General features: G+C 44.1%; 1 protein-coding gene across 1 annotated transcript in view; it reads left to right on the top strand.

Annotated features, from left to right (window-relative positions):
* mrc2 (mannose receptor C type 2) overlaps positions 1-15,049 on the top strand; it is a 40,091-nt gene extending 25,042 nt beyond the window's left edge. The window contains 14 exon segments of the mRNA NM_001097247.1: positions 982-1,142; positions 2,050-2,117; positions 2,213-2,313; positions 2,591-2,736; positions 3,072-3,186; positions 3,628-3,791; positions 7,861-7,969; positions 8,466-8,704; positions 9,086-9,254; positions 10,174-10,323; positions 10,645-10,764; positions 11,057-11,236; positions 12,254-12,280; positions 12,596-15,049. Of these exon segments, the coding sequence (NP_001090716.1) occupies positions 982-1,142; positions 2,050-2,117; positions 2,213-2,313; positions 2,591-2,736; positions 3,072-3,186; positions 3,628-3,791; positions 7,861-7,969; positions 8,466-8,704; positions 9,086-9,254; positions 10,174-10,323; positions 10,645-10,764; positions 11,057-11,236; positions 12,254-12,280; positions 12,596-12,819 (1,973 nt within the window). The 3' untranslated portion in view covers positions 12,820-15,049.
* The last annotated feature ends 1,605 nt before the right edge of the window (positions 15,050-16,654 follow it).

Genomic DNA, 16,654 nt, shown 5'->3' with positions numbered 1-16,654 from the left:
TAAATGAGTTTACCAAAAATGTAGAGCCCTGTGTCAGTTATTGCAGCAAAAAACAAACACAATAGTATCTGAAATCTAGTGCTCCATCTAAAGGTGCCCATACACTATAAGATCCACTCGCTTGGCGATGTCGCCAAGCGAGCGGATCTTCACCCGATATCCCCACCTACAGGTGGGCGATATCGGGTAGCAAGTAATTTTTAAAGAGTAGGGGAATGCAGTAGAAATGCTGAGGGAGTCATGCTGGAGGTATAATAGCAGGTACAGTAGTACCACTATCTGGACCTGCCACAGACCTGAACCTGAACCGAAACATTATCGGACAGATTCAATTCAGTGAGAAAAAGTTATCTTATGGTTTATCATGTAAAAACTTATAGACGAGATTCAATTCAAGGAGAAAAAACTTTTCTCCTAATGCAGTTCCAGTTTTTTCCCATAGACTTGACACATGATAAACTGTGAGATAGGTTTTTCTGAATTAAATTGCATCTCGTATTGAATCTCGTCCATCAGTTTTCATGTGATAAACCTTTTTCCTCACTGAATTGAATCTGGCCCCTTGTGTCCTAAATCTTCCCATACTGGGGTGCAACCATGCCTCACTTAAGCCCCAATTCATTGATATAACTTGATATAACTTTCTTATCTTTTCTTGTAAATAAATGTATTTATTTGCCTTAATAAGGGCTCTGGCACACAGGGAGATTAGTCGCCCGCAACAAATCTCCCTGTTCGCGGGCGACTAATCTCCCCGGATTGCCATCCCACCGGCGAGGCAACTTCGGTGATTTGCCGAAATCGCGTGTGCCATCCCACCGGCGACTTACATTTTTGCCGATGGGATGGCAATTCGGGGAGATTAGTCACCCACGAACAGGGAGATTTGTCGCGGGCGACTAATCTCCCCGTGTGCCAGAGCCCTAAACCTACTCATGTCCTTATTGACTTTTTCCACATCTTGTGTCAATCTCCTTGCAGGCAGCAGTGAGTGGATAACTAACGAGAATGCTCAGTACAAGTTTTTTGAACATCATTCCACATGGCTTCAAGCTCAACGCATCTGCTCCTGGTTCTCTGCTGAGCTGGTGTCCATCCACAACCAGGCTGAGCTAGACTTTCTGGGCCAGAGCTTGCAAAAGGTACAAGAGACAGGAGAGAAATGTGCATGTCTTATTCTAATACAGATAAAACACCACAGCTAGCATGTAATGGGGTCACCCATGCACACATACATCTGATGAACCAAGGAAATATTTATTCTAACAAAATTACAGGGGAGAACAGTGGAAATGCCTTTCATCCCAATAGCTGTGATAAATCGTTTAAGCTTGGAAACTAGCAGATTGTTGTTATGAAGGAAGGACAAGACAATGGTACTAATGCCCAAACACCTCTCTCTGGTGTGTCCAGCTCTAATGTGCACCACTTCTCCCAGCTACCCTCACTAGCAGTTTCAGTAGGTTCCTTCTAACCTACATCTAAACACTATTTCTGTAACTGGCACATAATCACCTCTGGGTTCCTCCTTCACACACTACTCTCCTTATTGGGGCCACAGCTGCCTTTGCTGGTTAACCTTACTATGTCTCACCTCTGAGCTGAGCTATTACCAACTGTATCCTACTTCTGTAGGACCTTCACTCCCAGACTGGCAATCATTGTATTCTGGCAAATACTAGAGGGACTGCTGTAAGATGCTATGGACAGTTACTATTAAGGGTTCTGATAGGAGCTGTTTAGGCCTAATTTGATTCCTAGTACAGGCCTGCTCCCAATGTGCCTTCTTAAGAGTTGTCCTTCTACCAGATCTTACTTAGGCCAAAGAGGAAGTTCCACTTTTACAACTCCCCTATGTAGGTTTTCTTGACTGAGCTGGACCTGGACAATTCTACAGAAATACCCTAGGGGTTTCTTCCACCTGCGTCATGTTCTAAACTTGACATGTACAGTATGTCTTACTTTCTTACAAGTGGCATGTGCTAGAAATCTTGAGTGGGAAGGTTTGTAGGTATGATAGAACACTCAACGTTTTTCTCCTCTTCTCAGTTCTCTCGGGGACAGGAGCAGCACTGGTGGATTGGGTTGCACACATATGAAAACGATGGTCGATTCAGGTTGGTACCTTGTAGCTTTGACATGTCTCTGCGTGTTGCTCAACAACTTCCTCAACATGGGAGTCAGCCTTTGCTTTGTTACTTTGCTTTTGCAGGTGGTCTGATAGATCTGTGCTCAGTTTTGTTAACTGGGCCTCTGGCCGGCCTCGCCCCATTAGCAGGGAGAAGAAATGTGTGTACATGACAGCTAGCCGAGGTGAGATGAGATCCTTACTTTCCCTACAGAAAATCATCTCTAGGGCAGGAGGGCTTTGTACCTGCATGTTATAGCCCACTCAGTTCTTAATGTTTTGCCCTGTACCATTCCCCTTCTATACATGTTCCAAATACAGCTTCCATGTAGTTTGGACATTGCTGGTGTATGTTACAAAAATACAGAGTTCTAAGGTGATAATGAAGCTGTCATGTTGCTTGCTATGTAAAGTCTGCTTGCCCAGTGTAAAACACATATCACCATGCTTTTCCTTTCCTAGGTGACTGGGGGGACCAGAAGTGTGACACTGCCCTCCCCTATATCTGCAAAAGGACCAATAACACTCTACCTGTCCCTACTACACCCCCTATCCCAACCAATACTGGTGGTGGCTGTCCACGAAGTTGGCTGCCCTTCCTCAACAAGGTGAGTGGAGAAAGAATGTTTTTTTTTCTCATTGGGTATTTTCCCATTAAGATTTTATGCAGGGAGAATATTAATTATTAGGATGTATTGAGGGGTAGTGTAATAAAAGGTGCAATGTTTTGTATAGATCTGCAAACCATAACAGTCAATCAGCAGGTAGCATTTACTGGACAGCTGCATTGACCTTTAAAGGAATATGTTTTCATATACAGGACAGAAATAACTGTTGTTTATTCAGATTATTATTTTATTGTTAAGTGTTGCTGGTCCTAGAAATTAGTAAGAATGAAGTGCATCCATAACTAATACCCTTTCTCTGTGACCTGGCCAAATAGTGCTTTGGAGTGAGAGCTGACAGTAAGGCAGAAACGAAGACTTGGCAGCAAGCAAGAGATTCCTGCAAAGTTTTAGGAGGAGAGCTTGCTACAATCAACAACTACTTGGAGCAAGGTACTGACCTGCGGGATAAAAAGAACCGGTATTTTGGTTGCATACAAACTTAGCCCAACCATCCATGGAAACATTTTTACTCCAAATAAAGGCTTATACAAGATATTTGCCACCATTAGTGATTAACTGCAAGCAATATTTTTTTGCCACACTATTGTAAAACTAGGCACGTAGCAGTCTCCTTAGTTTCTCTACATGCTCTACAAAATGTTTCCTAACAATTTATTATAACAGCTGCCCATCCACATTAGCAGCTGCATGTCTTTGGGGTAAATATAAGGTGCAACATTATTGAAAGAAAGAGTAGTATTAGCAAGTGCATTTATTCAGTGTGTTAGTTAGGTTCATGAGAACTGAAATTCCTGTGATGGTCAATAGATCTAAGATAGTTGTGACAGTTATTCTTGCATTTGTTGTAATGGTCTCTGTTTCTCTTACCAGCATTTATCACATCAATACTCCCAAATATAACCTTTGATCTTTGGATTGGACTCCATAATGCCCGAAAACAATTTCAGTGGGTGGAAGGTCAAGTCCTCAATTATGTGAATTGGGCACCAAGGGAACCATCTGGATATGGAACGTCTGGTAGCAGCGAAAAGCCGGTGAGTTTTCTTTGCTCAGTATGTCATGCTACATTTTAAAACTAAAGTCACCCTGGGAATAAAATGAGGTCTGTGTCTAGATATGCTTTAATGAGGCAAATTTCATGACTAACTCTTGAAAAAATGTTTTGGAAATTGTCAGTACAGCCTCACACCTGCACATCTGTGAAGGATTCTTTGTTTCTTATACGTCAATAGCTGTTATTACTTCTGTATATAGCCTTACTTCTTCTCTTAGTTTTTCAATGATGATGATAATCTCTCATGGACTATGATCAGAGCCAGAACTATGGGTAGTCAGAAAAGGCACCTGCCTAGGGCACAATGGTGGGAGGGGTGAGGGTTGGGCGCCAGGTACCTCTCCTGCCTACAGCTAGTCTGCTTTCTCTTGTCATTGCCCCTGCTGCTTGTCATTATGCGGCAGGGGCAATGACTCCCCTCCGTGACGGTTTTACGCATGCATGCACACACAAGGGTGAGGGTTGTGAAGGAGGTGGTCAACCGGGGTTGCCTATGGCGCCCGGTCATCTTGGCCTGCCCTTGGTTCTAATTCACCCATAGGTGTGTAATGGACAGAGACTGCAGACCCACAGTAGTGGGTTTGGAAAGAAAGCCTAATTGCTCTTGTAGTTACTTCTGAAAGCTCAGCGCGAAGGTCAGAAAGGGTGAGAACTTGGGGGATCTGTGTTTTGTTATGAACTAGGGGTCCGCAGATCAAATGATGGGCCACAAGGTTAGTGGAAAAGGTCCAAAACCCACAGGACAGGACACAGTTTCACACACACACAAATCCAGGCAAAAAGGTTGAATTAGCACATGCCATAGCATGTGAGCAGTAACGCCGCGCCAAGGCTCCAACCCGTGTTACTGACATTCACCCACCTTTCATATCTTGGGGTTGATTCAACTGGGAGTTGAAAGGCAATGGCTTTCTCAAATGGGGAGCTTTATCTGATGTTTCTTGGACAAATTGAATCAACCCCCCCCCCCTTTCTCTCACACAAACACGCACCATTCGCAACACCAACACTGCTGCCTAATTCTCATCAGATATAGGGGACTTCCTGAGTAACTCTAACCTATTCTAACTTATTCCCTAAGTGCTACTTTTCTATTTCTTAACTATCCCCACCCCACCGGGCATAGGGTGGGGGAAAGAGGGGTCAAAGGCATGACCCTTTGGTTACAAGGGGCACTAGGCCCCTTTTTTAACAACTTAACTGTAAAAATGTATTTACATTTACCTGTTAGATAGGAATCCCCAATTTTTTAAAATCCCACCCTCCCAATCCTAAAAATTTATAATATTATTACCACTATAATAAAATATCTGGCTTTGTGCATGGGGGCATTATTGTACTGGAACAGGAAAGGGCCATCCCCAAACTGTTTTACAAAGTAGGGGTTCGTGGCAACTGAGGCAGAAAACAATACTGACAGCTACTAGTTAATGGCAACATTTGATTCCAGCCATGCAGTTATACCTAGGCTGTAGGCTGACCAGTTATTATTTATCTTATCATTTCCTAAGCTCATCACAGACCTGAGCTGTTTGCAGAAAGGAGGCATTGCCGAGTTCAGATAGTAATGCTTATTGCCTGACAGAACTCAGCACTGCCCCAGTAATAAAACCCAGCCTCCTGCTTAGCCTGATATGCAGGAGAACAAAGAGAAGGTGTATCAAGCCAGTTGTGACCTAAATAAAGGAGCTATATTGTAACACAGGAAATATTAGCCAGTGGACACTAAATTATTTTTTATCTTTGATGATTTTGGTCCACCTTTCTGGCTGATGCTGACTGCTTATTGCTTGTATTAAGTGACTGGACTTAGGTTAAATTTGTCCAAGGTATCATATAAATCTGACTAGAAACATAAGTCGTTTCATATAGAGAGGCACCGAATCCAATGGATTTGTCCAAATTGAAATCAATGTGGACCTAAGATTAGAGGCTTCATTAGGTTCTCATGTTGGAAGGTTGTAGAAGAATGTAGGTAGGTTTCAGTTATGCTTGGTCATACTTGGAAACACTGAACTTTATTACCCAAAGTTGCCACCACAATGTCATCTCAGAGAATCTCTATAGGGCCACGGGAGATGAAATAGAAATTGGGCAGTTCTGAATTTCATGGCCAGTGCCCAAAGGCAGTGCCAGATTTGTTATCCAGGTGCCTTGAGGCCACCCCATTCGCACCCCGTCCCCCCCGGGCATACCGCCCTAGGCCCATGCCTTTGTGGCCTCACCACAAATCCCCTCTGTGGCACCATGGAAGGCTTTGCAATGCTGAAGCAGTGTGCGGTTGAGATGCAGACAATTGATTAAACATCTTTCCTGAGTCACTACAATACAAAATAGAGAATTTGGACCCCTATATTCCATTCTGACAGTGGAGACTACACCATATGGCACCAACAACCTGTATGGGAACCTGATGGGACTAAAAAAAGGGGGATGACCAAGTAAAGATGAAAATGGTCTGAAAAAGTATAGGGGAGAGTGGAGTGTTAGAAAGGAAAACGTAATAGATTAAGAAATCTTGTCAAATTGTGAAAGAGCAAGTGCAATTTTTGGAAAATTCATCTCCTTCTTTAGAAATTGTTACTATTGACCCGTGGCTATTATTTTGTCGCGCGGCTATTGTTTCGTCGCGCGGCTCTTGTTTTGTCGCGCGGCTCTTGTTTCGTCGCCCGCGGCTCTTGTTTCGTCGCGCGGCTCTTGTTTCGTCGCGCGGCTCTTGTTTCGTCGCCCGCGGCTCTTGTTTCGTCGCCCGCAGCTATTATTTTGTCGCACGGCTATTGTTTCGTCGCGCGCAGCTCTTGTTTCGTCGCGCGGCTCTTGTTTCGTCGCGCGGCTCTTGTTTCGTCGCACGCTATTGTTTCGTCGCCCGCGGCTATTATTTTGTCGCCCGCGACTATTCTTTTTTGACGCCGGCGACAATTTTTTGACGTGCGGCGAATTTTTCCGCGGCGAAATTTTTCATCCGTTTCGCAAAACAATCCGCCAATGGCGAAACGCGGAAATTCGCCGCGAATCCATGCCTGGCGAAACTTTTCGCCCATCACTACTAATAGTAAGAGCAATAACTGCTTACCAATACTGTATGTAATACGTGTTCCAGTACAGTTAATGTATCCTTAAAAGATCTTTGGGTTCTCCAAGAATAAGTAGCACTATATGTATAACATCAACTTCTTGTGAAAACTGAAACAGGCACATAGACCTGTCAATCCTGGCTTTAACTGGAGTCACCTGTATTTATACCCCGGGGGGGGGAGTGTGTGGTGTAACCAGATGTGGTCAGGGTATGCCATGGGGATGGCCAGAAATCACCCAGATTTGACTCCCAGTAGGTTATGTCTATGGGGACATGAAATCAACATCTTACTGAGCTGAGATTTGTTTCATTACATCTAACGTGATTATCTGGGTCACCGACTCCAACAACCAAAAGTCTGATATTATCGGCCCTCTTGTTCATCTTTCATTCTGGCTGTCATTCTCCCTGCTTACTTGCTAAGCTAAGTGTACCCTGACAACCAGATAACCCTTGAAATTCCAAACTACAGAGCTGCTGAACAAAACATTAAGTAAATTAAAAAACAAACTGCTCCTTTAACACGGAATGGCATTGTATTTTGTTTACTACAATGTACAGTGTTTATAGGTGCATCTTGAGTCATCCTAAAGTGGTATCCCGGGCTACATCGACTAGATACTTTGATCGTTTGGCCCTGGGGCCAATCGAATTACCTTGGATTCTCCCGATATCGCCCACCCATAGGTGGGGGATATCGGGAGAAGATCCGCTCGCTTAGCGACATCGCCAAGCGAGCGGATCTGAAGGTGCATGGGCACCTTTAGACTACTGAAACAATCATGTAAGCCAGCCATAGATGAGCTGAACTCACTGGCCTGTGCTGAATTGCCCCACAAGGTATGGTTGCTTTGTTCTAATTATGTATGATTGCCGCCCCAACTATGATAAGTATGCAATCCCTGAGTAGACAAAGGTTTGAGTATTGCCAACTTGCACAAGAGACAGCTATTCTGTACTGAATATCTTGCAGATAAATTGCGCTGTGGTCTGGCACGGGTCCCCTCCTCCATTTACCGGACGTTGGGATGACAGGAATTGCTTGGAAGAGAAGCACGGCTATATCTGCCAGATCAGCAAAGGTACTCATTTTTATGTTACTTCATCTCTTTGGGGTAAAAATTCATTTAAATGGAGACTTCAACTGTCCTAATTGGGAGAAATTCCCTAATCGCCTTACACTAGTAACTTGTCTTTAGTTTGTACCTATTAGACCACAGTGCAGGTTGGTCTGCATAGCATTTCACATAAACAAATTATTAATTTACTAGAATCTCGCTATATACTGCTAAAGTTATCACTTACTTTCCTGCTCTACCACTTGTTCCACAATATATAGAGAAAGGGGTCATTAACTGTTCCTTGGGACGTACTGTAAGTGCTAAGGAACAAAAGACTGTCCTAAACACATCTAGCACTCTATAGTTTACCAGAGAGCCCTATGTTGTTTCCTTCTAGGTCTCCCTTCCGAAACACACACCACCTTAATACATTGGTCTTGTTTACCATTCTGTATATTCTGCTACCAGTACATTCATGTGTTTCTCTATTTCATCTTTGTTTCTTCTCTTTTGCCAGTGGCCTCCCTCAACCCACCTGCTGAGCCATTTCCCCCAGCTCCAGGTTCCATCCTTCGATATATGAATAACACCTATGTGATCCTACAAAAGCCAATGACCTGGTCAGATGCTCGCCTGCTGTGTGAGACTCGTAATGCCACTCTCAGCAGCATTCCAGACCCTTACCAACAAGCATATCTGACCCTGGCAGTCACAGGATTGAAGACCCCTGTGTGGATTGGCCTGTCTAATGAGGAGGTATTGTTGCACGGTGTAATAAAACAATTGGTTAGATCTGTTATCCACAACCAGTAGCTCATGGTCAACATGTTGCTCACCACCCCCTTTATAGTTGCTTCTAGTGGCCTAAAAGTAGGTGTGATTTCTGGCTTGGAGACAAGGTATGAAAGCTCAGAGACACAGTTTCATTCCAAGCAGAGCCTCCTGCAGGCCAGCAGTTAACATGGGGCTAACAAATAACAATCACAGCCCTTATTTGGTACTGCCAAAGAACGTTTTTAATGCTCACTTTTCTCATGGTGTGGCTCAACAAGACTTTTTACATCTGCATGTGGCTCGTGCCCTGAGTTAGATCATATATGCCCAGAGCATTGCCCATGCTTTTTTTTGCCATTGCAGGGTGGTCGGTCCTACTCATGGCTAACAAATGATTCTCTCTCCTACACCAACTGGAGAGACGGAGAACCCCAGCTCATGAGCGGCTGTGTGTACATGGATTTCCAAGGAACTTGGAGCACTGCTAACTGTGAGAGCAAACTGCAGGGGGCTGTCTGCAAATTCAATACAGGTGGGTTTAACATTTGTTTGTGTATTGTGCCAGCAAATATGAAGGATTTTTTGGGGGAATATACTCTTGTAAAGGGTACTATTTTGCACTATTACTTGTAGGGGATAGTAAAGATGTTAAGGAAAGTCTTACCAGTAATTTAGATAGATCCCCTCCAGTGGAAGCCTCTCAGTAGAGAAAATAGTCCTGTTCCATCCATGGTACCTACACTTAGGCGGGTGTTGCCTGGAGAGTTCTAACTCCACACTACTTGTACATGGTGGAAAGAAATACTATTTTCAAAAAGTTTTACAGCATGTAAGCTGGATGGTTTCACTATGAATTTAGTAAGACTATGCTGTGACTAAATTGACTTTCACTAGCATGGGGTCCCTGCTTCCTGACTTCTCTGAGGTTGTTTTTCATGTTAGGGCTTGAAGCTTGATACTAGGGGTTTATTCTGAAGCCTCCCAACATACTCACATCTAGTACTAGGTGAAGACCAAAAAGGGTGAGACAAGTGCTCCCTTTTCTTCTATAAACTAGGGACAGGCCCCCGGGCCAATGGGGAATAGCACCCTACAACATGGCATAGACTTCCTAAGCAGTAAAAGGGAAAGTTGCCTGGCGGATTTATATATATCCATGTAGTGTACATCTGTGATCATTACTAGTTAGCACAGTTTGGTCTTACAAAATGGCCACCTACAGTATATGCTGCAGAGCTGCTTAGTAATGAATTCTGCTGTTTACTGTATGGGTTCAGCCAAGCATGAATAGATGTCAATGCTGCATGCTTCTGAACAGATTCAGTTTATCCAGTTTATAGCCTCTGTAGTGAGCTTATAAAATCATCATGTAAACACTGGGAAACCTCTTAAAAACGAGTAGGCATACTTTGCCCACAATTTAATCTAACCTTTTTGTTGCCTTTAAACAGAGTCACGAAAGATGCACAAGTGGAGCGAGGCCGGAAACTGCCCAAGGTCACTAAGTGATTCCTCATGGATTCCATTCCGTGATAATTGCTACTCATTCCACATGGAGATCCGAGTCAGCCAAAGAGAAGCAGCCAAGAAGTGCCACAAAGGTAATAGAGACTTTGACATACTTTGATAGAGCTTAGACTGCAGTAGATGATTGGCGTCAGACTAGATGATGAAATCTTGTGCAATATCTTCACACATAACCTGCTAAACCATATAGATCTCATAGATGTCGTCTTTACAGAGCCTGCATTTTGAATGTAATTTATTTAGGAGAGAACTAGGCAAACAAACTTGCTCAAGAGTCTTTAATGAGAATCAAACCTCCTCCCAGTCACTCCATCATGGACTTGGCAGTCAATGTTTTTCCTTACCTTTGCTCAATTCAGGCTCAATTCATTGATACCATGAATGTTCTTTTACAGTTGGCGGAGAGGTTCTATCTATTCTCGATGAGACAGAGAATGTTTTCGTTTGGGAACACCTCCAGGCTTATGAGAGCCAATCCAGAGGAGCCTGGCTGGGCATGTCCTTTAATGCTAAAGGTTAGCAACGTCAATATATGCATCACTAGAGGTGTGAGAAGGGGCTTATAATGGAGTAAAAAGGCAAATAGACATTCAATGTTATACACTGCTCATGGGTTCCTACTTGGTCTTTCTTTCAGAAACTATTATACAACAATAATTGTCATTGTATATGGAACAAACTATATCTGGTGAAAGGTTTCCACTGCAATGTTAACTTTTCTACCAGGACTTATACATTAGTTCTTACCATTAAATTAATATGTATGGAGAGGGAATTTGTCTTCATGCCATGTTTGCTTTCATTCAGGTGGAGGACTTGTGTGGAATGATAATTCTCCAGTTAATTACTCCAACTGGGGGCAACAGGATGCAGGTCCCAGCCTGCTGAGTCCTAACTCCTGCTATTGGGTGCAGGGTAGCAATGGCGTCTGGAGCTTGGGATCCTGCACTAACAACACAATGGGTGTTATTTGCAAACTGTCCAGAGGTGAGATGAACTGACCAGAGCACTTGGAAATTGCGCTGGAGGGAAAATTACAGCAGTCATATAAAAAAGTTATTTGGGGAAATTGAGCTTTGGGCTATATTGACAGCATCAGAGCTGTCTTTATTTTGGGCCACAACTGAACAGCAACTGTGGGCAGGATAGGTTTGTGGAAACTAAATACCATACCAAAAATGTACCTCTTGACTGTTCAGGCAGCACAGCAGTGGGGATAATAACACAGTTGATTTAAACTGCATTGGTTTTAATAGCTGGGTATAATAGTCTATTTGTTAGCAGGTATAGTAGGGAGAGATGGTGCCTATAGTAGCAGTGGGATAATAGCCTCTGGGAAGGGACTGTAGCTGTGGGATAGCAGGTATAGTAGGGAGAGATGGTGCCTATAGTAGCAGTGGGGGATAATAGCCTCTGGGAAGGGACTGTGGCTGTGGGATAGCAGGTATAGTAGGGAGAGATGGTGCCTATAGTAGCAATGGGGGGATAATAGCCTCTGGGAAGGGACTGTGGCTGTGGGATAGCAGGTATAGTAGGGAGAGATGGTGCCTATAGTAGCAGTGGGGGGATAATAGCATCTGGGAAGGGGCTGTGGGATAGCAGGTATAGTAGGGAGAGATGGTGCCTTTAGTACCAGTGGGGGGATAATAGCCTTTGGGAAGGGACTGTGGGATAGCAGGTATATTAGGAAGAGATGGTGCCTATAGTAGCAGTGGGGGGATAATAGCCTCTGGGAAGGGACTGGGGCTGTGGGATAGCAGGTATAGTAGGAAGACATGGTGCCTATAGTAACAGTGGAATAATAGCCTCTATAAAGGAGCTGTAAGATAGCAGGTAAGGTAGTCTCACCTTCCAAATGTCAAAGGCTCCTGGTTGGGGATTCTGAGCTTTATTATGACAATAGAATGCAATCTGTAGGTTGTTGTGGTTGCTAGAAATACATAACTAATTGAAATAATGGTTTTCTCTCCTCTTTCCCTTGTCCTTCTGTTTCATTTTCTCTAGCTGAAGAGACAGCTCATTCCAAATCTGGTAAGTGGCACATAGCAATTAGTTTCAGTCAGACCAGCACAGAAGGTTTTCCTTAGTTCTATGTCTTTTTACTCCTCATTCAGTAGCCATTAATGATGTGTTCGCATATTATTGGCCTGTCAGTGCTGCTCTCTATTATTGGTCCAGTCCCAATAGACATTTTGTTATACCCCCAAATCACATACCATCTTTGGCTTCTTGAGCACTGTTACTGGAGGGCTATGAGAGGTAATGAATGTATTAGGAACTAGAACATCTAAGCATATAGAGATGCCTGTAGGCCCACTCATTGCCTGTCCTGTTCTGTTCCCACAGTATTCCCTGAGCACACCACAGCCGTGGCAGTAGTGATCCTATCCACAACCGCCCTTTGTGTCTTGCTAGTAGTCGTCATATACCTGTACCGTCGTAGAAAACATGCCGCTGAGCTGGGGGCTTTTGAGAGTGCCAGATACAGCAGGACCAGCACCGGCCCAGGGGGCTCCGCAGAGAAGAACATTCTGGTGTCAGACATGGAGATGAATGAACAGCAGGACTAGGAAGGAGTGATACTGGCCACAACGAAAAGAAAAGGGAAGCAGAGGGGGAGACAGGGACCCAACTTTGACTTTTATTGCTTCCAGCACAAATGACCCAAGTGGTCGATGTTCTCAGAGGGTGCAGGGTGCCCCCTTCCTGAATATGAATTTGTCCCCATTCAGTGTTAGAAGGGAGCTGCCAAGCAATGCTGTGCAATGCCTTGCCAGCCTCTCAAATATTTTTTTTTTTAATTTTTAAAGAAAATCTGTGTCTCTGGGCTGCCCACTATTTCCCCTAACTTTGCCAACTCCGCACATCTGGGGGAGCGTAAATCAGGGCATGCTGGATGGCAGTGCAGCCAGACACGGGGAGAATGGTTATTATCTCCTAACACTACCAGGAAGGTCCAAGAGTTGGAAACCTGGGAGAATTTAATTTCTTCCACTTCTTTTCTGCACACAAGAGACTGGAGGACGGGAAACGAGGATGAGTGCGAGGTCTGTCCTACAAAATAACGTGATGATTGGATAGGATAAGGGGCCATTACACACTAACAAACCATGTGGCCTTTAAGGTGTTATTAGTCTCTCCTGTTTCTCTTCCCTCTGCTTCCTCCTGTGCCAGATTTGTCAGGCGCACACCTCAGTGATTGTCCCCTAACTCCCCGTCCCCTCTTACTGTGACATTCCTGGCAAACTGGCCCTGCATGATTTAGAGCCCCCATCCTTATAACCCCTTTAAGCAATGGACCAAAATCCAGTGGTTTGCCACTGATGGTTTTTTAAGAGACCTCAGTATCTGCACTTTAGCTGCCACTAAATTTGTTTATTTTCTTGCCAGTTAGAAACCGGCAAGAATCTCTAAATCTCTGGGCTGGATTTACTAAACCCTGCTAACGCTATTCCATAGTAATGAAATGTTCTGTCTCCTGTCGGTAAAACTAAAGGTGGGACTCCAGGCATGATATGCCTATGTTCCACGCTCCAGTTGAATATGGAGGCATATGCTTATTGGCCAAAGAGTTTGCAGTTGAGTTGTTTGATGTTGGCGGCCATCTTGTTTAACACAGCGTATTTGAATGTATTGTATGTGTATAATGTGCCCACAGTATATTTCTCTTATCTTTTACTCTCTCCCTCTTTAGGTAGTTGAGAGTAAAATGGGAATAAAATAGGAATAATAATGGGAGGTGTGGAAAGGATAATACAAGAGAGAAGAAATAGGAAAGGAACTTAGGAGGCAGGCAAAGAGAAATGAAGAAGAGAGCAGAAATATGGAAGGGTGGAATAGCGGACGAGACGGGGAGACAGACTGACAGACAATTGGTGTTGATAATTGTATCAATATCAGATGTCCCAAAATTCAGTATGTTTGTTGGTGGAGACACTGTGGGTATAGAGAGGGCAGCTAAGGACTGGGTCACTTCTTGCATGGGAGTGAGCCCCATCTCTGTGTTGTTATGGCTCCTCTCAACACGTAATGTGTATGCCCTCCAGCTGTTATTTCTAATGAAGAGGGTGAGTGGATCTCTCCAGTCATGAATGGGTTAATTAGATGCAGAATAGAGAAAGGGGTATGGTTCACAAGGGCCCACTTCCCAGAATACAAGATGGCCGCCCATCCAGTATTTCAGGAAGTAATAGAATTTGTGGTGCAGTCCTAGAATTTGTGGTGCAGTCCTACTTCTAAAGCACTGGCTGTGAGTGTGATGTTCCTCCGGTGTTTGTGAGATGGTGGTAGGGCAGGGCAAAGAAACAATTTCTTGTGGGACCCCAGGCTCCATTCCAGAAGAATGCATAACTACTGGAGGTGGAGCAGATTGGATCTCCCTGATTTGCAGATGGGGACTGTATCCTTCCGGCTGCCCGCACTCACTAACTGTCACACTCACAGTGTTTCAGGCCTTTAGTAAATCCAGCCTCACTTATGTCAGCACATTAAAATCTGGAATCAGCAGTGCCATGGCTGGTTTTAGTGTTAAAAAGGCTTGAATTCCGCATGTATTTCCCATGATTCATCTCTCAGCCATGTCACCCATCTCAGACAGAACTTCTTGGCCCGCTGGAGTCTCCCACCATTGGCAGCACATTCAACCATGCGCCAAAACCATCTTCAGGACCCAGGGTGACAATTGCTGCACCCCAACTTTAGAGGGAGTCGGGTATAAGAGCACTATCTGTATGTTTATACCCGTATGTCTTGGTATGAGGTATAGGTATATTTCAATTGCAATAAACGTGAAAGCAATCACCCATGTAACGCCTGTGTTTCGTAAGCATGTTCTAAGGCAATTCCTTCTCTAATACAGACATCGGATTTTACTGATAGGGACCCAGTGTTGAAGTGGAACCCCAGGGGCCCACCAGAAAATCTTAGACCATGGGCCCTGTCTCCAAATATTTTTTCTCCTTTCCTCACTCAACAACTTTATTCTCCTATTATTTTCAATTACATGCTAGCATCTAGACTTCCATCTATTTTTCCTCTTTGTTCCAATTCAAAAATAGCAAATGACCATGATGAAATGGTCAGGAGCAGGAGGGCCCACTGACACCTGGGCCCACCGGGAGTTTTCCTGGTATCCTGGTGGGCCAGTCCGACACTGATCAGACTCCCTTGTTAAAAAACACATGCGCGCTAGGAAATAGCTTTGGCTGGCTAAACCCAGCTCCAGCAATTGGAAATGATGTCCGTACAGTAAATATATACTCTCCCTGACTACTGTCATGTTGCCCACATCTGCCCACCCAGCCCTGAAATCTTGTGCCAGCTGGCAACAACTTGTGTAGGGGGCCCCGCCAAAATGGTCCCAATTGGGCCCCACAGTTTATAAGACCAGCCCTGCTGGCAGACATCTCATTGTATTGTCCTACCCAGTGGCTTTACAGTGTATTGTGTATATAACCTCCTCAGTGTTTTTGACCATACAGTATATTGTATCGCCCACAGTGTCCTGTCAACAACCTCTACATTCAAGCCCTTAGAATTAGGCTAGTATAAATTTTTCACCAAAACTAAAAATTCCCCCAAAAAGGGAAAACCATTGGCCAGTGAGAGTTCCCAGCTGGTAATAGAGCTAGCCAAAATACACAGAGCAACAGCATCTATTCCTATGTCACCCACAAGATGGCACTAGTATTCCAGAAGATGTCAATCTGCCGTTTTAAGAGATGTATACATTTTGTGCACCCAGTAATCTGCTGGGGTACCCTAAGTTCAGCCAAAGTCTCTACCTCATAGAACTGTTCATCCTGACACATATGGCAACCCTAGGTGGGAACCTATTTTCTACTGTCAGCCCATTCTGATAACAGGGGCCAACCCCCTAACAGCAGGGGTTATTCATACAGGCGAGGGATACTCTCTTCTCCATAAAACATCTCTCTAATCCACTAGCCCTGTCCTGACTAGGCCTCTCCCCTATCCACAGCCTGCCTGCTTTACTCCCCTTCCAACACTAACCTTATATTATGGGCTGTCACCTGATTCTGTCTAATGGGTGTCCACAGAAAATTTTCTGGGGAGCGGGTGGGGGGTGGAGAGTTATCAAGCAGAAACAACCAGTTTTTCTAAGACTAATAACTAGGTGCCAGGTTTGTAGGAAACCAATTCTTTGGCAAAGCCCATAAAGTCACTCACAACTTACATAATTGTATAACTTGGGGGTCTGTTAAGGTAGAGAGTATAAATCATGAAAATCCGCTGAACACAGCGTGCAAAAAACTTTACCCCAGACATGCCGGTATAATTATTACAGAAAATGGATAATGAGCAGATCAACCCCAGATGTGCCAGTATAATCACTAAACAAAATAGATAATGGGCATTTTTATCCCAGAAGTGCCAGTGTCATTA

This window comes from Xenopus tropicalis, chromosome 10, assembly GCF_000004195.4.
Source record: "Xenopus tropicalis strain Nigerian chromosome 10, UCB_Xtro_10.0, whole genome shotgun sequence".
NCBI lineage: Eukaryota > Metazoa > Chordata > Amphibia > Anura > Pipidae > Xenopus > Xenopus tropicalis.
The sequence above is the reverse complement of the archived record's forward strand: the minus strand, read 5'-3'. Positions and strand labels throughout refer to the sequence as shown.